General features: G+C 36.7%; 1 protein-coding gene across 1 annotated transcript in view; it reads right to left on the bottom strand.

Annotated features, from left to right (window-relative positions):
- Window positions 1–25361, bottom strand: part of LOC101893329 (dynein beta chain, ciliary) — a 118072-nt gene that overhangs the window by 74403 nt on the left and 18308 nt on the right. Inside the window, exons 4-12 of the mRNA XM_059124302.1 lie at window positions 23666–24307; window positions 23300–23606; window positions 21143–21210; window positions 20944–21076; window positions 20433–20719; window positions 17273–18165; window positions 11795–12105; window positions 11626–11729; window positions 3628–4394 (exon numbers count right to left, since the gene is read on the bottom strand). Of these exons, the coding sequence (XP_058980285.1) occupies window positions 3628–4394; window positions 11626–11729; window positions 11795–12105; window positions 17273–18165; window positions 20433–20719; window positions 20944–21076; window positions 21143–21210; window positions 23300–23606; window positions 23666–24307 (3512 nt within the window). The remainder of the gene's footprint in view (window positions 1–3627; window positions 4395–11625; window positions 11730–11794; window positions 12106–17272; window positions 18166–20432; window positions 20720–20943; window positions 21077–21142; window positions 21211–23299; window positions 23607–23665; window positions 24308–25361) is intronic.

Below are 25361 nucleotides of genomic sequence, written 5' to 3'. Positions count from 1 at the left end.
GTAACGGAATCGGGAGCAAAAATGAATTTTTCAAATTATATTGAAATCGGTTCAGATTTGGATATAGCTCCCATATATATTTTCCGCCGATTTCACATATTTGATGCACAAAACACGATACGTATTTCCGATTCCCCATATATATATTCTCGTCCGATTTCACGTATTTGACGCACTAATTTCAATGAAATATGAAAGGTGTGGCGGAATTTGGTGTAAAAGTAATTTTTTTTAAAATTATATTTAAATCGTATCAGATTGGGATATGATTTTAATAAGAACCATTGACCCACAACGCCTTAGGCTAACACTAAAAAACAACACAACAATTAATTTGAAATACGCTTATTACGGCGAAGTATGTTGCTATCTCGAATTCATTAATTGCAACAGAAATGCCACTCAACTTCAAAAGATTGCAGTTTACTGCACGCTTGGTATTTGCTATGATTGCAATGAAATTTGGAATATGTGACTGGATTTGATCCGAAAATAAATTTGTCAAATTATATTGAAATCGGTTCAGATTTGGATATAGCTCCCATATATATTTTCGGCCGATTTCAAGCATTTGATGCACCAAACACGCTATGTATCCCCAATTTCAATGAAATTTGAAACGTGTGATAGATTTTATCTAAAAAAAAATTTATTTCCCAAATTATATTGAAATCGGTTCAGAGTTGGATATAGCTCCCATATATATTTTCGGCCGATTTCATGTATTTGGTGGTCCAAATAAGATATGTATGTCCAAATTTAATGAAATTTAAAATAAGTAACGGAATCGGGAGCAAAAATGAATTTTTCAAATTATATTGAAATCGGTTCAGATTTGGATATAGCTCCCATATATATTTTCGGCCGATTTCATGTATTTGGTGGACCAAATAAGATATGTATGTCCAAATTTAATGAAATTTAAAATAAGTAACGGAATCGGGAGCAAAAATGAATTTTTCAAATTATATTGAAATCGGTTCAGATTTGGATATAGCTCCCATATATATTTTCCGCCGATTTCACATATTTGATGCACAAAACACGATACGTATTTCCGATTCCCCATATATATATTCTCGTCCGATTTCACGTATTTGACGCACTAATTTCAATGAAATATGAAAGGTGTGGCGGAATTTGGTGTAAAAGTAATTTTTTTTAAAATTATATTTAAATCGTATCAGATTGGGATATGATTTTAATAAGAACCATTGACCCACAACGCCTTAGGCTAACACTAAAAAACAACACAACAATTAATTTGAAATACGCTTATTACGGCGAAGTATGTTGCTATCTCGAATTCATTAATTGCAACAGAAATGCCACTCAACTTCAAAAGATTGCAGTTTACTGCACGCTTGGTATTTGCTATGATTGCAATGAAATTTGGAATATGTGACTGGATTTGATCCGAAAATAAATTTGTCAAATTATATTGAAATCGGTTCAGATTTGGATATAGCTCCCATATATATTTTCGGCCGATTTCAAGCATTTGATGCACCAAACACGCTATGTATCCCCAATTTCAATGAAATTTGAAACGTGTGATAGATTTTATCTAAAAAAAAATTTATTTCCCAAATTATATTGAAATCGGTTCAGAGTTGGATATAGCTCCCATATATATTTTCGGCCGATTTCATGTATTTGGTGGTCCAAATAAGATATGTATGTCCAAATTTAATGAAATTTAAAATAAGTAACGGAATCGGGAGCAAAAATGAATTTTTCAAATTATATTGAAATCGGTTCAGATTTGGATATAGCTCCCATATATATTTTCGACCGATTTCATGTATTTGATGCACCAAACACGCTATGTATCTCTAATTTCAATGAAATTTGGAATCTGTAGGGGAAATTAAAACGAATATACATTTGTCAAATTATAGTAAAATCGGTTCAGATTTGGATATAGCTCTCATATATATTTTCGACCGATTTCATGTATTTTATGCACCATGCACGATATGTATGTTCGATTCCAAAGAAATTTGGAATATGTAACGGGATTTTGATTAGAAAATGAATTAGTCAAATTATATTAAAATCGGTTCAGATTTGGATATAGCTCCCATATATATTTTCCGCCGATTTCACATATTTGATGCACAAAACACGATACGTATTTCCGATTCCAATGAAATTCGGCATGAGTGGCTAAACTTGGTACAAAAATAAATTTGACAAATTATATTCAAATACGCTCGGATTTAATTATAGCTCCCACATATATACTCAGCCGATTTCACATATTTGATGCACCCAAAGCGAGAAAGACGAAATCTGGCACCAGAAAAAATTGCCAAATTTTATTGAAATCAGTTGAGGTTTGGGTATAGCTAACATATGTGTGGTTACAATAATAAATGTGGCAAATTAATTGGAAATTAGTTAAGATTTGGATATAGCTCCCATATATATATTCTCGGCCGATTTCACGTATTTGACGCACCAATTTCAATGAAATATGAAAGGTGTGGCGGAATTTGGTGTAAAAGTATTTTTTTTTAAATTATATTTAAATCGGATCAGATTGGGATATGATTTTAATAAGAACCATTGACCCACAACGCCTTAGGCTAACACTAAAAAACAACACAACAATTAATTTGAAATACGCTTATTACGGCGAAGTATGTTGCTATCTTGAATTCATTAATTGCAACAGAAATACCACTCAACTTCAAAAGATTGCAGTTTACTGCACGCTTGGTATTTGCTATGAAATAAATAAATCCGAAGGACAAACCCTTCGTGTATGTATGTCATGTTACCGTTTTTCTAATGGTTTTGTATATTTACGCATTAAAGTAGTGCAATAATTTTTTTTTTAATTATAAAATTTGTTTTTTTTTAACCAACATATATTCGTAAATAAAATTTTGAATGCATATAAAATCAAAAGGGGTAGCGAAGCGCACCGGGTTCAGCTAGTTCCTTATAAATAGAAGACGCTACAACGGTTTTCTATCTGTACGAGGAAGACAATTTTAATCTGCAGAAGTGCTGCACGGAAGTACAAAAAAGGTATTCTGTCATTAGCAGACCCTCGAAAGCTAGTCTCATGATAAAATACCTTTGAAAGTTCTTCTACTGATTGAAGTCCTGAGAAAGGTTTTCTATCGACATCATACCTTATAGATTGAATAACTTTTATATATATCCTCCACCATTCTATGGACATTATTCACCGGAATTGTTTCAAATTTGGTATTTGAAACTCGTAATGGGTACTACAGCCTATGACAAAAATTTGATTGTGAAGGTCCACGTCTTCGTATAGTCTCCATATAACAGTTTTCATTTAAGTGGCAGTTTCCGGATTTTTTTTTTAATTTTTAAATTTTTTGTTTAATATATTTTTTTTTTAATCTTTCCAAATTGTGGAGGCTATTGCTTACTTGTTTCTGTACATAGCGACATAGACCTCATGACGTATACTTAACAGCCATAAAATATAACCGATATAGCTTATACGCCACCAGGTACGAGTATTTTCCCCTTTATTATAAATCTCGGCATTTACATAGCCTATCCCCTTCAACTACAAATAAATTCTACCCCTCTGACCTGACAAAATATTTAACTAAGTGAAATGAGCTGGAAACTATTTACCTGTTTGGGTTATTGTTGCAACATTTGTAGCATTCATCACCTTGTCTTCGCTTGATGGGGCTGTTGCTAACACTTGGCTCGGCATTTTAGCATAGACACGAGCTGCTTGTACCTGATGGAACGTAACATCGTCATTGTTGCTGTTGTTGTCGTCGTCGTCGCATTCATTGCTCGATGTCAGTGGCGTGTCATCTTGGAAAATACGCGGCATGCATTTGCATGCTTTCTCGATGTCAACGAGTAGTTGCTCCACAATTTGCTGGAAATTTGTTGGCTCACTGGTGTCTAGCGAGGGTTCGAAGTGGATACATCGAGCGCCATAAAGCAGTTGCAGTTTTACCTCAAAAAGGGGTGCTTTTGTGGTTGTGGAGGGCTCCAAAGGAGTGGAGGTTGGTGTCGAACGCATTGTTGCCGATGGGGAAAAGGGCGGGGTGTTGCTGGTGAACTGCAACTCTTGTTGCTGGCTATGGATCGCCTTAAGTAAGTGGGGTAGAAAATGTTTGGTTGTCGTTGTTGTGGCTTTTGGAACTGTTAATTCTGTCAATGTTGTTGTTGTTGTTGGAGTTAGTGTTTGTATTGATTTGATGGTTCTTGTTTGGTTGACTCCACTCTTCTCCATTGCAACAGAAGTCCCAGCAATTGTTGGTGTTGCTGTTATAGCTTCTTCGCCCATTGCTGTTGTTGTTTTTGTAGTTGGTTTTGTTGTCAGTGGTTGTGATGTTTCCACTGTTGCGGTTGTTGCCATTTCGTTGAGCAAATACTCCAAACTGTAAACCAACGAAAACTGAAGTGACGTGGCATCAGAGAGGTGTTTGTGTGTGTGCTGCCGTGGCAATGCATGTTGCATGCAATTGCCAGCAACAACGCCAACAAACATGCGAATGAATACCACAGAAAATGTTACTTTTCAAATGTGTTGGACCATCGAGAGTGAGTGAGAGAGTGAGCGAGCTAGTGTGTGTTCATTCGTTCGTTCGTTCGAGTGTGAGAAGGTGTGAATGTGAGTTTTGTGGTATGGAAGGCTAATGGTTATTTCTCACTTATGGCTGGCTGGATGAGTAGTGAGTTCACCTGAGTGTTTGGTCTGTGTATGCATGCGTGTGTGTGTGTGTGTCTTCATGTAATGATGATAATGTTTTCAATGGATGAACGTATCAATTCTGACAGTTTGCTTGTCATCACATTTGGAGTTAAAATAAATTGATCCACACGTTCGTAGGGACGAATGCATTGATACTTAAATTCGCATGATGTGCCATTTGAATGGCATGATAGTGCAAATACCGCGAATGTGTTTTTATTTTATTTCATTTTATTTTGTTTGCATTGGCTGTCTTAGTGGCATACAAAAGGTAAACACTGTGTGAAGCATATGGAGCTTTGATTCTTGACATATTTTGTGGTAATTTTATTAGCTATTTGGGGATGGAGCGTATTACAAATTACTCCCTAATCCGTTTATTATTAAAGTGTGGGAGATAATTTTATTGTTTTTGAATCCGTGCCAAATTTGTATATGAGTGGTGAAGATAAAGATAAGAAGCATCCTAATCGATTGATGTTCGGTACTTTGATGATTTTAGCGACATTATTCACCGGATTTTTTTCAAATTGGGTATTTGAAGTTCCTAATGGATACTACAGCCTATGACAGAAAAGAGTCTGTGCAGGTCCACGTTTTGATATAGCCCACATGGTACCTCCCTATATTCGATATTTTGATAATTCTAGCTACATTATTCTCCGATCGTCGTATATACCCTAATATAACGGCTAAATTCGGTATTTTAAAGATTTTAACAGATTTTTTGACGGATTTTGTTTTTTGAAAATTGCCAAATTCGTTCCAAATGGTGGAGGGTATTCAAAGTTCGGCCCGGCCCAACTTACAGCTTTTTTACTTGTTCTGTTCTAAATATTTTACAGGAGTTTCTGTGGTTGTTGGAGATATTTGTAGACTTCCTTCTTCTTCCGAAGGAGGCATCTGATTTTATTTTCCAACATGAAAAAAATACAATAAGTTCACAGAAGGCTAATATAAGCTCCCGTTTCTTGCGAACTCTCACATAGATGGTGTGATTTTAACGATTCATACAAATTCAGAATTGTTTCCTGACCGAAAAGGATTAAATCCAAAATAAAAGGATAATGGTACATTCTATTGAAAAAAATCGCAAGGACCTTTAAACTTTTGCTGTAAAAAATCATGGAGCAAAGTGAAGGTTTATAACCATATTTTGCATACTCATTTCAGCAAAGGTTGGTAATTTGAGAAGAGACCATCCTCGCAAAAAATGATCATTTTTTGGTATAATCATCATATGATTAAAGCAATTTTCATAGTCTTGGACATTTTTTTTTTCATTTTTAGGCTTTTATTTAACATCTTTGTTTCTAAGAGGGTAGAAAACCTCTTCTCATGAAATTTTTAATTTTCGGAGTAGAGTCCATTTTGGTCTTGACCAGATTCATCAATTGATTTGGCTTAAAAAATGTATTAAGGCTACTCCGGGGTAGAGAATCATCGTACAGATAATTGTCCTTATAGGCATTTATTTGAGTATAGTTATAATGTACTTCCAAGTCCACTTTCCCAAACAATGTGTTGTAAGAAAATAAAAAAAAAAAAAATGTTGAATTTGTATATTGGTTGGGAATGTAGATTTGGGATGTACGTCTATATGACATAAACTCCAAAATGTCAAAAGCTTTCAGTCGGAAATTGTGGCAGAAACATGAAAAAAACAAGTAAGCAAAGGCTACAGTCGAGCGGGGCCGACCGTTGAATACCCTACAACACTATAATAAACGATACAGTTTATATAGGCGAGATACTCGAAAGAATTCCACAAGATATTGTGACAAATAATAAAAGAAAACCATTAGGCTTCGTTCTCAAATTTTCGAATAATAGCAACTTAAACTAATTTGCTTATTTCCAATTTATTGGTAGATGTTGCATGTATTTCATATTTCCCAAAGACCTATAATCTCTCAGAAGTGGCAAAAGATTAACATTTATTATTGGTTTTTGACTGAAACGCATCTATATGAGATACAGAAATTTCACTATATTTTCAACGAAATCAGCGTTAACGAATTAGTCAGAAATGCGTCTTTCCTGTATTTGTGAATTCTCCAAAAAGTCACTGGAATGGACATTTTCGTATTTTTTCTACAAAAGTTGGCAAACTATTCACACATTGAATATTTTTGGATGGCCATCCAAAACTGCTTGGCTTTTGCAATGTCCGGTAACCCCCATTCAAATGTGCGTGAGGATCGGGCGATAATTACGACCTGCTGACAATTTTGCACTTTTTGGTCCATTTTAACCCCTAAATATATGGCGATTATCTCCAAAAAGAGTTGGCTTCTATTCTGACCCTCATCTTATCCCCATGCAAAATTTCGTAAGGATCGGGCCATAAATGCGATCTGTATATGATATCCTGATATCCCATATCATATAAGAGATTTTTCAAGCATATCTTCTTTGATAGACATATATATCGCACATATTTTGCTATATATCCGTTTTGTTGGATGTTAACATCAATGTAAAGATTAGAAGTAACCTTGCCATGGCTTTGTGATTTCGCCGGGATTTAAAATATTCGCGGTTTAATGAACAATTTTGAATTTTTTCAACACAAAAGATATGGTCTATTTTACCCGCTAAATATTATCCGATGACCACCCAAATTGGTAGGCTTCTTCCCCGCCCTAAACTCTAGCTACATGCGAAATTCCGCGTCGATTGGTCTATAATTGCGACTTGTATAGCTACTGCAAAATCCGACATTTTTTCAGTATTTGGTGATCATCTCCAAAAGAAATAGGCTTCTATTCTGACCCTAACCCTACCTTCGTGCAAAATTTCATAAGGATCGGGCCATAATTGCGACCTGTAGAGTGATTACAAATTAACATGGACAGACGGACGGACGGACATACATAGCTAGATCGACTCAGCTCGGCGAGCTAGGAAGATCCATATATACTTTCCTATATGAGAAACCAATATTTCGAGGTGTTACATAATTTTTGGGCCAATCAAACTTATAATACCCCCAACACATAGTCATTGAATTATACTGTGATGAAAAATATGAACCTTATGACAACAAGTAAAAAGACTGTAAGTTCGGCCGGGCCGAACTTTTAATACACTCCACCATTTGATAAAAATTTGGCAATTTCCAAAAAAAAAAAGCAAAAAAAAAAACATAATGAATCAATAAAATCTGTTAAAAAATCTGTTAAAATCTTAAAAATACCGAATGCTTATACGACGACGTGGACCTGCATAGGCAACTTTTGTCATAAGTTATTTCAATGTTTAAATGCGAAACTTGAAGAAAAATCTGTTTATAATGTAGCTAAAATCATCAAAATACCGAATATGGGGGGTACCGTTATATGGGGGATATACGAAGACGTGGACCTGTAAAGAGAATTTTCTGGCATGGGCTGAAGTATCCATTACGAACTTCAAATACCAAATTTTGATTCCGTTAAATAATGTCGCTAAAATCATTAAAATACCGAATATCGGGGTGTACCGTTATATGGGGGCTATATGAAGACATGGACCTACATGGCTTATTTTTTGACTTAGGGTGAAGTATCCATTACGAACTTCAAATACCAAATTTAAAACGATTCCGGTAAACGTATATATATTTTGTTGGGTCTGGCATGAGTATTTTGAGGAGTTACAAACGGAATGACAAAATTAATATACCCTCAAAAGTATGGTGGTGGGTATAGAAATAAATAAATTATAATAATAAATAATAATCTGCCCCTAATTATGATGTGGGCAAAACTAAATACCACACAGCACAGTATTCTAAACGTTGTAAATACAAATCCCAAATTACAGCTCATTTGAATGGAAAATGTTGCTAAGCTCTTTACAATACCAAAAATTGAGCTGAGTTTCCACATGGGGTTATTATAGATATTCTATATCATATAGATTTTTAATACTCTATTCAGCCTATGGCTGAAAAATAAGATCAGCCTGTTCAAAATATCTAAAACCGACGGTGGGTGATTATCTATTATAATTTTTGCCATGAATGTTTATTTCCGTTTAGAAATTACTATGGAGTTATTTTACTTATAATAAAAATTGTGCCGCTTACATTATTAAGACCTGCGTTCTTTTAGGCTTTAAAAAATATACATTAAAGACTAAGAGTACGGGCCGGCAACGCGGAACGGGCCAGATAATTTTTATATAAAACAATTTAAAAAGTATCAGTCGGTATTGCCAACAGATATATACCCTCAGCCTATGTTCGATTAAATAATCGAAATATATTTGCCTAGTGTTACAATTATTCAAACGTTTGACCATCTATGGAGCCGGTTTCGAAGGAATGGGCCAATATTGTCCATTTCGTATCAGACTCAAAAATATGATATAAATATTCCAAAGTTCCTGGTATGGATTATATCGACTCACCCCTTACTTTATATGAAATATGTAATAAATTTTAGAAAATGTTTATACTTCATCTGATATTGAGCGAAATATGGGGCAAAATTACAAGAAAAGATATTTATGTCAAATTTTATGCGAAATCATAAATTCCGATAAATTTCATATTTATATCAGGCTTCTTATTGAGAGAAATATTTGAGCATAGCAAATAGCAAAGAATTGCTAAATTGTTTCGAAATAATGTGGTCTGTATCGTGATTTCAAAAGACGGACAAACACATTTCCAAGGTGGAGGGTATATATATATGGAACATGCATAGTTCGTGATTTAATTTAAATTTCTCTCATCCCACTTAGATCAGAAACAATTTTGGGTAACACTCTTATTAAGGGACAAACATTTGAATAATTAAAACCTCAGAAAAATAAAATGAGTTACCGATTTTTTTAAGTCCGAACTTCGTAGCATTAAAACAAAAAATTAAAAAAAACAAGTAAAAAATCAGTAAGTTCGGCCGGGCCGAACGAACGAACGTTCGGTCATTTGGAACGAATTAGAAAATTTTCAAAAAATTAAATCCATTAATTTTTTTTAATCTTTACAATATCTAATATAGGAAGGTGCCGATATATTTTGGACATATTAAGACAAATCTATGTCTGGGTGTAAAGTACTCACAAGAAACTCTTTGTGTGGATTTTCAGATAATTCAATTGGAAAAAGTGGCTAAAATCATCAAACTACTGAATATCGGGGGGTACCGTTATATGGGGGATATACGATATTGCGGACCTATATAGACAATTCCCTTTCAGGGGATAAAGTGCTCACAAAGAACTCCTTGTGAGGATTTTCAAACAATACGATTTGAAAATGTGGCTAAAATCATCAAAATACCGAATATCGGGGGTACCGTTATATGGGTGCTATACGATATCATTAACCTATATAAAGAATTCTCTGTCGGGGGGTAAAGTGCTCACAAAACATACCGAATATCGAAGGTACCGTTATATGGGGGCTATACGATATCGTGGACCTATACAATTCCGTTGAAAAATGTGGGACAATTCCGTTGAAAAATGTGGGTAAAATCATCAAAATACCGAATATCGGGGGTACCGTTGTTTGGGGGATATACGATATCGTGTACCTATATAGATAATTCTCTGCTGAGATATTAAGTACCCACAAGGAACTCCTTGTATGGATTTTCAGACACTTCCATTGAAAAATGTTGCTAAAATCGTCAAAATACCGAATACCGGGAGGTACTGTTATATGGGGGCTATACGATATCGTGGACCTACGTAGATAATTCTCTGCCGAGGTATAAAGTAGCCACAAGGAACTCTTTGTGTGGATTTTCAGATAATTCCGTTGAAAAATGTGGGTAAAGTTATCAAAATACCGAATATCGGGGGTACCGTTATATGGGGGATATACGATATCGTGGACCTATATAGACAATTCTTTTTCAGAGGGTAGAATACTCACAAGGGACTCCTTTTGTGGAATTTCAGACACTTCCATTGAAAAATGTGGCCAAAATCGTCAAAATACCGAATACCGGGAGGTACCGTTATTTGGAGGCAATACAATATCGTGGACCTACGTAGATAATTCTCTGCCGAGGTATAAAGTAGCCACAAGGAACTCCTTGTGTGAATTTTCAGACAATTCCGTTGAAAAATGTGGGTAAAGTTATCAAAATACCAAATATCGGGGGTACCCTTATATGGGGGATATACGATATCGTAGACCTATATAGACAATTCTCTCTCAGGGGGTAAAGTATTCATAAGGAACTACTTGTGTGAATTTTCAGACAATTCCATTGAAAAATGTGGCTAACATCTTCAAAATACCGAATATCGGGGGTACCGTTATATGGGGGCTATACGATATCGTGGACCGATATAGCCCATCTTCGAACTTGACCTGCCTGCAGACAAAATTGAGATCTGTGCAAAATTGTAGCTTCCTATCTTAATTCGTTTAGACTGTAGCGTGATTACAACAGACAGACGGACAGACAAACGGACATCGCTAAATCGACTTAGAATTTTACGCTGATCAAGAATATATACACTTTGTTGGGTCTAAAATGATTGTTTCGATGAGTTACAAACGGAATGACGTACTTAATATACCCTACATACTATGTATGGTGGAGGGTATAAAAATGCTGATATAGTAGTAATGCTGGGTAGCAGAGAGTGAGGATACAAAATTGTCGGCATAGTCGATAGATACTTGTTTGTAAAAAAACCGTTCATTTATTTTACATTTATATAGGTCTTCTTCAGTTGTGTTTTTCAAGATACTATCTAACATAAGTAGATTGAGTTCAATGAACTGCAAACTTTCATATCCGGATTTATGGGTTTTGTGCTTATATAACGTGTATGTAGTTATGAGATGAAATCGATATAAGATAGATGATCCTGATTTGATGTTTTCGAATGATCGATGTTAATGGATATCCGGTAGATGATCATAGGACTGTATCAATGTTTAAATATTGAAGCTACTGTTTAACCTAATTTTCATTGACTGGCGAACTTCAGCGTAGATCATTTTATCGATAGATTTTAAATATTGAGTATACTTATCCCGTTGATCATCAGGATATTTTAACAAAAACTAGAATAAATTAAAGATTTCAAATATAACATTTCATTGGACAAAACTTAATATGATGGGCTTACCTTATGAATATTTTGTTCTTCCTCAGTTTGCATGTCTCCCAATTGGTAATTGAAGAAGAGGCAAAAATTTTCAATTAACAAACGATTCAGTAGCCTTTTAGTTTCTTCACATTGTACAATGCGATTGCGCAAACGTTGCTCCTGGTGTCGTATTTCCAATAGATTCTTGCCATAAATGGAACGTTGATGTAGGGGCTCACGGCTCCAATGTTGAATGGTTTTCAATATTAAATCAATATTTGAACGTGCCGCAACTAAATTTTGATGTAGAGCTTTTGTTTTCTCGTATATTTCATCGATAAGTTCTTCATCTGTAGAAGGAAGGAAAGATCAATTTCGTTTTTATTGTTAATTATGTCCTATAAAATTTCTAGAACAAGTAAAAATGTATCAGTCGATTTTGCCGACAGATGTGTACCCCTGCCTTGAGTTATGATTATTTAAACTGTTGATCCGTTTGGTGGGAGGTTCCGAAGCAGTTGGCCAGATAAAAATAATAGTATGTGCAAAATTTGAAGGAAATCGAACATTTATATCCAAATTTAGGCGAAATCATATATTCTGTATTCATCTCAGATGTCTGGTTGAGAATAATATTTAGATATATTAATTTTCAAAAAATCGCCGAGTTGTTTCGCTATTTATCGCAGATATAAATATAGGAAATTGTGGCCCCTTGTGGATGAGGCACAGGATGATGCTAACAGATATATATCACCTTCACAAAAGGTCTTGCGTTAGGAAAAAAAGGTTGTATGTGTGATATTTGAAGAGAGTTGGATGCTCATTTCGATTTCTTTGAGCGTTCTTGTTCTCAAAAATCTTGAACCCCATGTGGGGTAGGTACCGGTAGAAATGGTTCGATCTGTACCATTTTTATAACAGATCTTGTGTTTATGAAAATACGATTTTAATTTTGCGTTATATGAGCTTTATGGATACTCAAAATTTTGACCTTTTGTGGGGGAGGTACCAGCAGGCATGAGTCGATACTGTCCATTTATGCACCAGACCTAGCACCAATGCAAATATTAGGATTTGCAAAGTTGGAACAAAATCGGATTATTCTTTCTCTTTCTGTGCAGTAAAATATATTTGTTTCTTTTTATACCATACAGGGTATTATGTCTTTGTGCATTTGTTTGTAACAGGCAAAAGGAAACGAGATAGACCCATAGTTCCTTTTGATGATCTGCATAGAATCACTTTCCGAGTTGATTTATGCATGTCAGTCCGTCTGTCCGTCTGTCCATGTATTCTTGTGAACAAAATGCAGGTCGCATTTATTATCCGATTGAGATGAAATTTTACAAACAACATTTGTTTGGCCCAAGGACGAACCCTATTGAAATTGGAGATAATCGGAAAAAATTTAGATATAGCTCCCGATTTGCCTTTTATTGTGCACCAAACGTGTAATATCAGCCCGAATAGTATGGAATTTTGCATATACAACCAAATTAGGCTTGAAAATAAGTATGCCAAATTTGATCGAAATCGGTTCAGATATAGCTATAGCTCCCATATATATTGTTCATCCGATTTGTTATTTTTGTCCTCCGCAGCCGTAATATGCACTCTGTAACAACAATATTTGGGGAAATATATCAAATGCAGCTCAGAAATACCTTTGCAAAATTTTATCGAGATCGGTTCAGATTTGGATATAGCTCATATATATAACTTCGTCCGATTTACCTTTTATTGTGCACCAAACGTCTAGTATTTGCTCAAATGGGATGGAATTTGGCACATACGACCGAATTGAGTCTAGAAGGTAGTATGTCAAATTTGGTGAAGATCGGTTCAGATATAGCTATAGCTCCCATATGTATTGTTTATCCGATTTGTTACTTTTGTCCTCCGTAGCCGTAATATGCACTCCGTAACAGCGATATTCAGGGAAATATATCAAATACAGCTCAGAAATATCGTTGCCAAATTTTATTGAGATCGGTTCAGATTTGGATATAGCTCCCATATATATCTTTATCTGATTTTGAATTAATTGTGCACCAAATGGGCAATACAAGTTCGAATTTGAAAAAAACAAATGCTTCGGCATATTTAGTCCTTTGAAGTTTAAATTATAATTATAGGCTGTACTTTTCGCTGACGACAAATCGAGGTTATACAGGGTGAGATGAAAAAATTGTAACCAATTTCAGACTGCTGTTATTTCTAAGGCTCTCGTCCGACAGCTGTTAAAATTATTCAAGTGACAGCTCAATATATTGTTTACAAGCATACAAAAGCATTTTGGTGAGAATTTTAGTTATTCGCGATGGAATTCAAGCATGATTGTGTGATTTCTTTATATTTGGCTGGAAAATCACATGTGGCTATGGTTAGAGCACTCCAGCATTTAAATGCAAATAAATCTTTTGTGTCTCGTACCATCGCTCGCTACCAGTATCACGGTAGCGTAGCCCGACGTCAAAAAATGGTCGGAAGAAAACAGCAACATCAGCAGAAATGGTTCGAAAAGTAAAGAAGCGACTTGATCGAAACCCGCGTCGCAGTAGCCGAAAAATAGCTCGTGAGCAGAACATATCGTAATATTCCATTCGGCAAATATTGAAAAATGAGCTCAGGGTAAAGCCATTGAAATTCAAAAAAGTGCTAGAACTTACACCGCAACAGAAAGAAAATAGACTTAAAAGAGCTAAAGAGTTGCTTCGCTTGGCCGAAATTGGTGAACTGCCGAATTTGTTTTTCTCCGATGAGAAAATATTCGTTGTGCAGCAGTTTGTAAACAAACAAAATGATCGTGTTTACTTGCCAATGAGGTCAGCTGAAAATAAGCACCTTCGGTTGGCCACCAGAACTCAAGCGCCGGCCATGGTGATGGTGTGGACCGCCATAACAGCCGAAGGTCACTATCCGCTCGTATTAATCGACCGTGGCATCTGAATAAATGCCGAAAATTATCGCGAAAATATTCTGGAGGGTGTATTAAAGCCTTGGGCGCGCAAACATTTTGAACGCAGATCTTGTACATTCCAACAGGACTCCACCATCGCACTCAGCACGCGCCACCTAAGAATGGTTTCAAAACAAGGTTCATCGTTTTATTTCCAGCGCACAATGGCCACCAAAAATTTGCGGATACCAATCCTTTGGCCTATTGTGTCACCTCAAGCAAGCACTTCGCCGGGAATGGACCAAAATACCGCAGAACAACATTCGGGCAGCGTGTGACCGTTTCATTGGCCGTTTGAAGGCCATTCGAACAAATCTAAACTTATTCTTAAATTTGATGCTATTTCCGACAATTTTTGCTTTCATTCAATAAAATAAACAAGTAAGCAAAGGCTATAGTCGTGCGGGGCCGACTATGTTATACCCTACAACACTACATATGTTAGAAGCCCCCTTATGTCTAAATCCATATTGGAAAATTTCGCTTTTGAAATTACGATTTTGACTAGAGACATTTGCCCAATATTTTCGCACTCCGTCGGGCTGTTAGTTGTTGTGGTCCATTTTACAGCTAAATATAATCCAATGGTCATCCAAAATGCTAGAATTCTTCCCTGGGCTTAACTCTCTTCACAGGCGTGTCGATTGGCTTCAATTGTGTGATCGGAAAAACATTTCTGTTTTTAGTTAATTTGAACCCCTAAATACTTTGCGATGATCATCTCCAAAAGCAAGAAGTCCCTCTATATCTCCAAATTTAGACTCATCTACATGATTTGCTTGTCTACGATATTTGGCTATATTTGTCAACGAAATCATCATCAAAAAGCCAGAAGTTCGCCTTTTGTGTATTTCGGATATCGCCTGTAAGTAATGCTGGTATTTTTCACACAAAATTAGTGGTCCATTGTACCCGCTGTCCTAAACTCTAACTTTATGCGAGATTTCGTATGCTTTGGTTTCTATTTGTGACCTTTATAACGGCTGCAAAATCAGGAAAATTTTTAGTTGTTGGTCCATTTCAACCCCTAATCTATTGCGGACATCTTTGAAAACAATAAGCCTAGCCCTTCAGCCCAACCCTACCCTTGTGAAAATTTTCGTGAGCATCGGACGATATTTGCAATACTTATATAATATCCCCAATCTGTGTTGTAAGGTGAAAAAATATTACAAAATATTATACATCAAATTGAAAAAATCGCATGCGATAAAAAATATGAAAAAAAAATGTCACAATATACTACAAAATCTATATTAACATCATTATTGATACCTTTTTATGCGATTTTTTTTAGATTTTATTCCTTTATGTCAAGAAGGCATTCTGAATTGACAAAATTTGTCAAAATCTGTCCAGCCATTCCTGAGATATAAGCATTCTAGCTAATACCCTCTTCTTTTGCATATACACAGTATATATATTTCGAGATATATATCCGATATATTTACTATCGGCATCTACGTCAGAATTAACCTGTTCGTCTATTTGTGATTTCGCCGGAATTAAAAATATTAGCGGTTTAATGGAAAAACTTGACTTTTATTTAACACAAATGTTGTGGCCTATTTCACCCACTAAATATTACCCGGTAACCATCAAAATTGGAAGGCTTCTGCCCAGCCCTAAGCTCTAACCCCATGCTAACTTCCGCTTTGATTGGTCTATAATTGCGACCTGTAGAGCAACTGTAAAATCAGGATTTTTTTAGTTTTTGGTCCATTTCAACCCCTAAATATTATGCGATCATCTCCAAAAACAATAGGGTTCTATTCTGACCCTAGCCCCACCTCCATTTTCAAGACGGACAGACGGACGGGCGGACATACATAGATAGATCGACTCAGCTCGGCGAGATAGGAAGATCCATATATACTTTCCTATGTGGGAAACCAATATTTCGTGGTGTTACATAATTTTTGGCCCAATCAAACTTATAATACCCCCAACACATAGTGTTGTAGGGTATAAAAACAAAATGTAAACATTATGGCGTTTGACTTTGTTGCAGTTTTTTTTATCTCACTCTGTATAACCTCTCTGGGGTATAATGAAGAATCGAGGAAGTATATGTACTGGCATACCCTCTCAACTCTCTCTCTCTCTCTTTGAAAAAGCCTGACTAAATGTTACATATTTAGCTCTTCTTGTGAGATTTGTTTGGATATGCCACCTTTTTGAGTATCGTCCACACCCCAATTATTCTCAAGAGTTCGCTGCTTTCGATGAAATCTTCTGCACAGTCCATTCTAATCCAGATAGAATAGTTTTCATCATCAACATCCTTTTGCTATCTCAGATATAATTTTCTAATTTTTACATCTGTCTTGTGTATTTTCTATAAAATCAGTCTCTCACAATTATTTTGCAGATTTATCTGATCCTTAGTGTAAAAGCCTTGTCCGAAAACTAATCCCAAACAGACAAAAACAAAAAAGTTGTGGTTCACCAAAGACAAATCCCTTGATGCGGCTTATTGAATTTTAATCAAAGCGATTGTCACCTTATTCAAAAGAAACAACAACGAAAACAACCCAAAAACAGGAACAGCTTACCATAGTTCCTCCATGTTAATGTTCTGGCAGCGAAATCCAACTGTTCATCGATTGCACTGACAGACGGATGAATTAATTGCATTTCTGTGGAAGCTGTTGTTAGTCCATTCTGGTGGCGAATGCCGTTGTAGTATTCCGAGATTTGCATTAATCTGATCTTGCGTTGCCAAAAAACATCGCGCAGTTCGTAAAGGTTGAGCAAAGTTTGTGGCAATAATTGATGCTGTTGCTGTTGGTGATTATGGGGGTGTGGCTGCTGCTGCGTCTGTTGCGGTAAGCTAAATGTTGGTGCAACCATGGCCAGCAACACTTTACGCCTCTCGTTGGCCTGTTGTAGGGCTAACAAATATTTAGTCTCCCTTAGTAACGTGAAAAGTTCAATGGAGTAATGCATTTCAAGGATTTTCGTGTTGTCATCACCAGGTGTCGTTGATGATGATGGCGACGACGACGATGACTCACTTAAAGCCAGGGCACTGGTCGATGCACTATTGCAGCGAATTTTGGTGACAACTTGATAACGATGTGTATAATTGGATGTCCAGGTGTTGGTGTTGTCGTCATTGTTGTTGCTGTTACTCTTATTGACTTTGTTGGCATTTCCACTGACGTCTGCAGCAGCACTGATATCTCCACCTCCATTCGCATTATTGTTGGCGGGCCACTCACAACTTTGGCGAGTTCGTTTTGTACAACGAAATTTGTCACCGCCAGAGTTTTGGTGGAGAGTCATCAGTTTGGTATCAAGTCCTTGGGCAATACGCTTCTCAATTGTCTGCTGCCAATTGTGCCAAACTTTCAACTGCAAATTGCTTAGCTTTGTTGTCAAAATATTACGTCTTGCAGTCAATTTTTCATATTCCAGATTTAAGGGATTGCCATCCGTAGTTGTCCTGGTTGAGTGAGAATGGATGTGTGTGTGTGTGTGGAAAATAAATAAAGGGGAAGAAGGTAAATAATTGCGTATTATTAACGGAAATATTGGGGTGTTTCGAAAGATTGAATAGGTTGGGTAGAAAATGTTCACGATATAGAAACATCTTTAGATGTCTATAGAAAACATTCTGTCCATAGAATACCTTGAATTGTCTTATATCAATAGAAGGTTTTGAAAGGTCTTCTGTCTACATAGGACCTTAAAAAGTCTACAAAATCTACAGAAGATCTTAGAAGTCTTCTGTCTGTGGACGACTTTGAAAGGTTTTCTGACTATAAAAGACTTTTCAAGGACATCGGCGAATAGAATACCCCTCAAGATCTTCTGTAGACAGAAGATCTTTCCAGATCGTATATAGGCCAAAGACTTTGAAAGGTCTTTTTATACCCTCCACCATACTATTGAGGGTATATTTTGTCATTCCGTTTGTAACTCCTCGAAATACTCATGTCAGACCCAACAAAGTATATATATTCTTGATCAGCGTAAAATTCTAAGTCGATTTAGCGATGTCCGTCTGTCTGTTGTAATCACGCTATCTTTCGAACAAATTGAGATAGAAGGCTAACTTTTTGCAGACGTGTATATTTTGCCAGTAGGCAGGTTAAGTTCGTAAATGGGCCATGTAGGTCCAAGTTATCACATAGCCCCCATATAACGGTACCTCCCGATATTCGGTATTTTGATGATTTTAGCGACATTATTTAACGGAATTGTTTGAAATTTGGCATTTGAAGTTCGTAATGGATACTACAGCCTAAGACAGAAAATTATCTGTTCAGGTCCACGTCTTCGTATAGCCCCCATATAACGGTACCCTCCGATATTCGGTATTTTGATGATTTTAGCGACATTATTTACCGGAATCGTTTCAAATTTGGTATTTGAAATTCAAAATGGATACTACACCCTAGAACAGAAAATTGTCTGTGCAGGTCCACGACTTCGTATAGCCCCCATGTAACGGTACCTCTCTATATTCGGTATTTTGATGATTTAAGCGACATTATTCACCGGAATTGTTTCAAAATTGGTATTTGAAGTTCGTTATGGGAACTACAGTCTGTGACAGAAAATTGTCTGTGCGGGTCCACGTCTTCGTATAGGCCCCATATATCAGTACCTCCCTATATTCGGTATTTTGACGATTTTAGGTACAATACCCACCGAAAATGTTTGAGATGTGGTATTTGAAGTTCGTAATGGATGCTACAGGCTGTGACAGAAAATTGTCTATGCTGGTCCAGGTCTTCGCACAGCTACAATTTAACAACACCTCTTTATGTACGATATTTTGATGATTTTAGCTACATTATTCACCGTTTATTTCAAGTTTCGAATTTGAATATGGTAATGGCTTATGACAAACAATGGCTATGTATGTCCACGTCGTATAGACCCCAATATAAGGGCTATATTCGGTATTTTTAAAATTTTAACAGAATTTTTTAAGGATTTTATTTTTTGAAAATTTCCAAATTCGTTGCAAATGGTGGAGGGTATTAAAAGATCGGCCCGGCCGAACTTACTGCTTTTTAACTTGTTTCTATTGAAGACCTTTAAAGATTTTCTGTCTAGAGAAGGCCTAGAAAGGTATTCTGTCTATTGAAAACTTTGAAAGATTTTCTGTCGAGACAAGGCGTAGAAAGCTTTTTCTGTCTAGAGAAGGCTGAGAAAGGTTTTCTGTCTAGAGAATACCTTATAAGGTCTTGTGTGTGTAGAAGGCTTTGGAAGGTTTTCTGCTTGTAGAAGGCCTAGAAAAGATTTTGGAAAGTCAAGATTTTGGAAAGTCTTCTGTAGACAGAGGTCTTCTGTCTATAGAGGTCATTCAAAGGTCTTCTGTCTATAGAGGAGATTTCTGCCTATGGAAGACCTTAAAAAGTCTTCTTCCTAAAAAAAGACTATGAAAGGTCTTCTGTTTATAGAAGACTTTGAAAGGTCTTCGGCCAACAGGAGACCCTGATAGATCTTCGGTCTATAGAAGATCTTGAAGATTCATCGGTCTATAGATGACCTGGAAATGTCTTCTGTCCATGAAAGACTTTGAAAGGTCTTTTGTAAATAAGAAGGTTTTCTCTGCATAGGTGAGCTCCAAATGTCTTCATTCTATAGAAGAATTTGTTTCATAATTTTGCTAATTTTTCTTTTACTCTAATTTACCTGCATTCCAATCCCTCATAGCCCCCCCCCCCCAACAATCCCCCAGAATCAAAACCAACTTACATCAACACTTTTATCAACGAGTTCACTTCACTGGCGGCAAAGACATCGCATCTTCGCTGATAGTTCTCTAACCACATCATTGCACCGGCCATGGGCGGGAAGTTGTTGTGTTCCAGTGGTACGATGACGTCGACACCTCGATATTCAAATGCCAATAGCACTTCGCTGACAATGCTTTCAATCAGCAGCAATTCTTCGCGGTACACGGAGAGTATGTGAGGCAAAATTACCTGTAATTCGGATTGAATGGTTTGGCGCTGTACAATGTTGGCAAACATTGTTGTCAGCTGTTTTGTGTTGATGTGGTGGATGACAATAGACGGCACACAAACACACCGTTCAATATCCATGTTACACACACACGCACACACACGAAGAGAAAACAAATTCCCAAAGAAAGAAAGCACAAAAACGGAGAAAAAAAAAACAACATAGCCATATAAAAATACATTGCATTTCAATGTTCGACGATATGGTTGGGGCTACAGCTTGTGTACGCGACCCCCGTTACCTTGGTGAGCTGCTCCCAATTGTGACAGTCGCCAAATGCTTGCAACAAAATGGTGGCTAATTTCTTTTCCAGCACCTCCATGTTCTGGAAAAATACCGCCTGTTCTCTTCTGAATGATTGCCAACTGGTATTTCTGTTGTGATATGTCGCCGAGTTGATGGTGGCATTGGTGATGCTGCTGGAAGTTGCACTGGGATGCGATGTCTGACTCAAATCAATTTCCAATTTAGTCCATTCTTCGAACAGCATTTTGAAGTCACAATGAATCTGCAAGGAATTGTAGCGTTTTTTTTTTTTCGGAGTATTAAAAACTTTTGGAAAATTGATTAAATGGAAAATCGTATTTTCGAGTTAAGGAATTTGAATTTAGCGTGTCAGAGAGATGAGAATGTAATATAGAATGTTGGAGTTTATGTTCGTTTTGGCCTTTTCTGAAGCATGTACTCATCAGGGAGAGAATGTTCATTATTCAATTATTGAGGAAACATTTATGTTTATAATATGTGTTTTTGAAATTTAGTTTTGGTTGGGTGTTGATCCCTGGGCAAAAAAAAATAAATAAATAAATAAAAATATTGTAGATTTCTTCCAAAGATTACAGTCTGTCTATGTCATAAAAGCACAAAGCTACCCAGGTTGAGGTCATTTCAAATCTTTTTTTTTTTTTTCAATATAAAATTAAGTTTAAAGTTAAGGGCTGAAAGACTTTCGGGAGTGTATTAAGATCTGTGAAGGATAGATTCGTTATGGGCTGTGGTAAAAACATTCAAAGTTGGGAACCAATGTGGGTATTTGTAGTAATAGTTTGTATTGTAGTCCTTATATCAAGAATCAATCTAAGCGGAAGACAGGTCCCCAAACCACCTTTAGAGTCAATGACCCCTTCCTGCTCTTTCTCCTTGAATCACAAAATATTACAAAATTACTTACAGGGTTGCCCATATTCGACGCACCCATCTGGCAACGCCATAACTTTTGACAGAGATGCCACATCGCTTAATGACATACCGCGTTTGAAGCGTCAGTCCAAGTCCATAGGGTCTCCTCATAGAAGTCCATAGGGTCTTCTCAAGAAGATCACAGGGTCCTCTCATAGAAGACCACAGGGTCCTTTCATAGAAGACCACAGGATCCTCTCATAGAAGACCACAGGGTCCTCTCACAGAAGACCACAGGGTCTTCTCATAGAAGACCACAGGTTCCTATCATAGAAGACCACAGGGTCTTCTCATAGAAGACCACAGGTTCCTATCATAGAAGACCACAGGGTCTTCTCATAGAAGACCACAGGGTCTTCTCATAGAAGACCATAGAGTCTTCTCATAGAAGTCCATAGGGTCTTCTCATAGAAGACCACAGGGTCTTCTCATAGAAGACCACAGGGTCTTCTCATAGAAGACCACAGGGTCTTCTCATAGAAAACCACAGGTTCCTATCATAGAAGACCACAGGGTCTTCTCATAGAAGACCACAGGGTCCTCTCATAGAAGACCATAGAGTCTTCTCATAGAAGTCATAGAAGACCACAGGGTCTTCTCATAGAAGACCACAGGGTCTTCTCCTAGAAGACCAAAGGATCCTCTCATAGGAGACCAAAGGGCCTTCTCAAAAAGACCAAAACCAAAAGACCAAAAGACATTAAAGGTTAAATCATTTTCTCATAAAAGCCTTAAAGGTTTTCTGATAGAGTGTCTCCCCACAGAAGAACAAAAGATTTTCTCTTAAATGACCTTAAATTCCTCATTTCGTACAAGTTTTCTTTCTATGGAAAACCAAAAGAAAATGGAATAAAAGACCTTCTCACAGAAGGCAATAAGGTCTATTATTTTTGTGGAATTTCTAAAGGTCCTCCCCCCGATGAAGAAAAGGTCTGCCAAATATATAATACAAATCTTAAAGTTATTCTCACAGAACATCATTAGGACTTCGCAGAATACGAAAGTTCGTCACACAGAAGAGTATGTGAATTTAGCCAAAAAGTTTTGGAGGCCTTCTCATATAGGCCTAGAAGATTCTGTCGGCGCGAAAAGATTTTTTTTTTGCATATTCACAATAGTATGGCGAGTATGTCAAATGTGCATATATTCTAAATCTGAGAGATTTTGAGAATCTGTCAGTGTGTCAATTGTAGATTAGAAGCTTAATATATCATTATTATCCCTAAACACCGTTAGGATGTCAATATTTTAGCTTCAAGGAAAAAGTCTGATCATTGTTGTACAATATTTTTTGTTGCAAACAAAAAAAAAATTAAACAAATATTATAATTTTTTAACATATTATTCAAATTTGTTTAAAATTTAAAAAGTTATTAAAAGAACGTTGCAATTCAAAATCATAAAATATCGGTACTAACCTGTCGTATGCGCTCCGTTAAGAACTTGCCAATGCAACAACCTATTTCTAATTTCTCAAGACTTTGAAATGATACAGCAGCCTCAAATACCGTTTGTATTTCGGAAAGTTGTTCAATAAAGCCATTCAAAGCATGGCCAAACACATCCTCATTGGAAAAGCGCCATAATTGATGGATCTCTGGAACATTAAAATGAGAAGCCGTTCTATCATCGTCTTCCACATTTGGTCTTCGGGCATCAAGCTGCAAAGCTGGTAATATGGTTTGATTGCTGCCATACTTGGCTTTGTATTCCAGTAATTTTGACCTATAAACATAATTATTTTTTTCGATTTCAAATTGTATATTTTTTTTTTCAAAACTCACTTAAACATTTCCAAAATCCTAATGGTTTTTGTTATTTTCAGAAGGCCCTCGTCGGCATCACCCTGGAACAGCGTGGCCACTTCAAGGTCTTCACTTGCCCGACGTATCATTAAATTACAAATGCAACGCAACAATGTCGTCATTCGGACGGTGCTGCGATAATGACGAGCATTCGACCACACCAAGTGGATGATGTGCACCAACGGCGTAATAAGTTCCCCAGCATTAGCAAAGGTGACCGCATTAAAGGCTGTGGTTTGTCTTAACATAGGCTGTAGCCACAATGCAACATCCTGAGCCTCGTGCCAAGCACACACAACGTGCTTTAACATTTTAGCAAATGATGGATAATATGGTGAGTCAATTTCTTGTAGTACCCAACCAACAGCCTTATGGTTGGCGGAATTTAATTGTTTAAAGAGATTTTCTAAATTCTGTTGACGATTTAACCAGAAGTTAATCTCTTGAGCGGGTAGGGTCACAATTACCAAGCGCTGCTGGATGTTATTTTTGTTGCGTGGCGTACAAGTACTGCACTCAGACTTCTCGTTGATTATTTCATGCACCTGACCGGTCCAATTGATGACCATTTCCTCGAGTTGACCACGAAACTTGCTGTCCAATAATGGTGGTTCTACATTTCTGCTAGAGAAATAGAGAGAGAAACAGAGAAGGAGGGGAGAAACAATTTTTATTAAATTCAAAATAATTAGGGTTGGCTAATACAATCGGAGTATATTTTTGTATAGAGGAATTGTTGACTATTTTTTTGCCGGTTACAAAAAAAAAAAGAATTTCGAATCGACTTACTTACTTGAGAGCATTAAGCAGCTATTGTTGCTCTAGTGTGACTAATATAGAGAAGAGAGGATAAAATGCAAAGGAAGATAACTAACAAATGGAGATGAAAGATTGGTTTTTAAAATTTGTCCTCTATGGCAAAAAGTATTGTTTATTCCTGGGAGAACCTATTCGTTTTCCCATAGACGTTCTTCTGGTCTCCTATGAGCAGATGTTCTGGTCTTCTTCGATGAGAAAACCTACTGCTCTTCTTTGATGAGAAAACCTTCTGCTCTTCTTCGATTAGAAGACTTACTGCTCTTCTTCGATGAGAAGAGCATCTGCTCTTCTTCGATGAGAAGAGCATCCACTCTTCTCCGATAAGAAGACCTCCTGCTCTTCTTCGATAAGAAGATCTCCTGCTCTTCTTCGATAAGAAGACCTTCTGATCTTCTTCGATGAGAAGTCCTTCTGGTCTTCTTCAGTAAGAAAACCATCTGCGTTTCTTAGATGAGAAGACCTTCTGCTCTTCTTCGATGAGAAAACCTTCTTCTCTTTTTCTATTAGAAGACCTTTTGCTCTTCGTCTATGAGAAGACCTTCTGCTCTGCTATGAGAAGAACTTCTGATGTGCTGGTCTTCGTGAAGATTAATAGCTTGCCTTAGACCTCTTGTATAAGAATAAGAAGACCCTGATATTTTCTGACATGAGTTCATGGTCTTCTACAATAGGAGAGACTTTAATTTTTATACCCTACACCATAAGGTGGTCAGTGTATTATGTATTTGGGCATTTGTTTGTAACATGGAGAAGAAAGCGAGATAGACCCATAGTTCCTTTTGATGATCTGCATAGAATCACTTTCTGAGTTGATTTATGCATGTCAGTCCGTCCGTCCGTCTGTCCATGTAATCTT

This window comes from Musca domestica, unplaced genomic scaffold (genome assembly GCF_030504385.1).
Source record: "Musca domestica strain aabys unplaced genomic scaffold, Musca_domestica.polishedcontigs.V.1.1 1, whole genome shotgun sequence".
Taxonomy (NCBI): Eukaryota; Metazoa; Arthropoda; class Insecta; order Diptera; family Muscidae; genus Musca; species Musca domestica.
The sequence above is the reverse complement of the archived record's forward strand: the minus strand, read 5'-3'. Positions and strand labels throughout refer to the sequence as shown.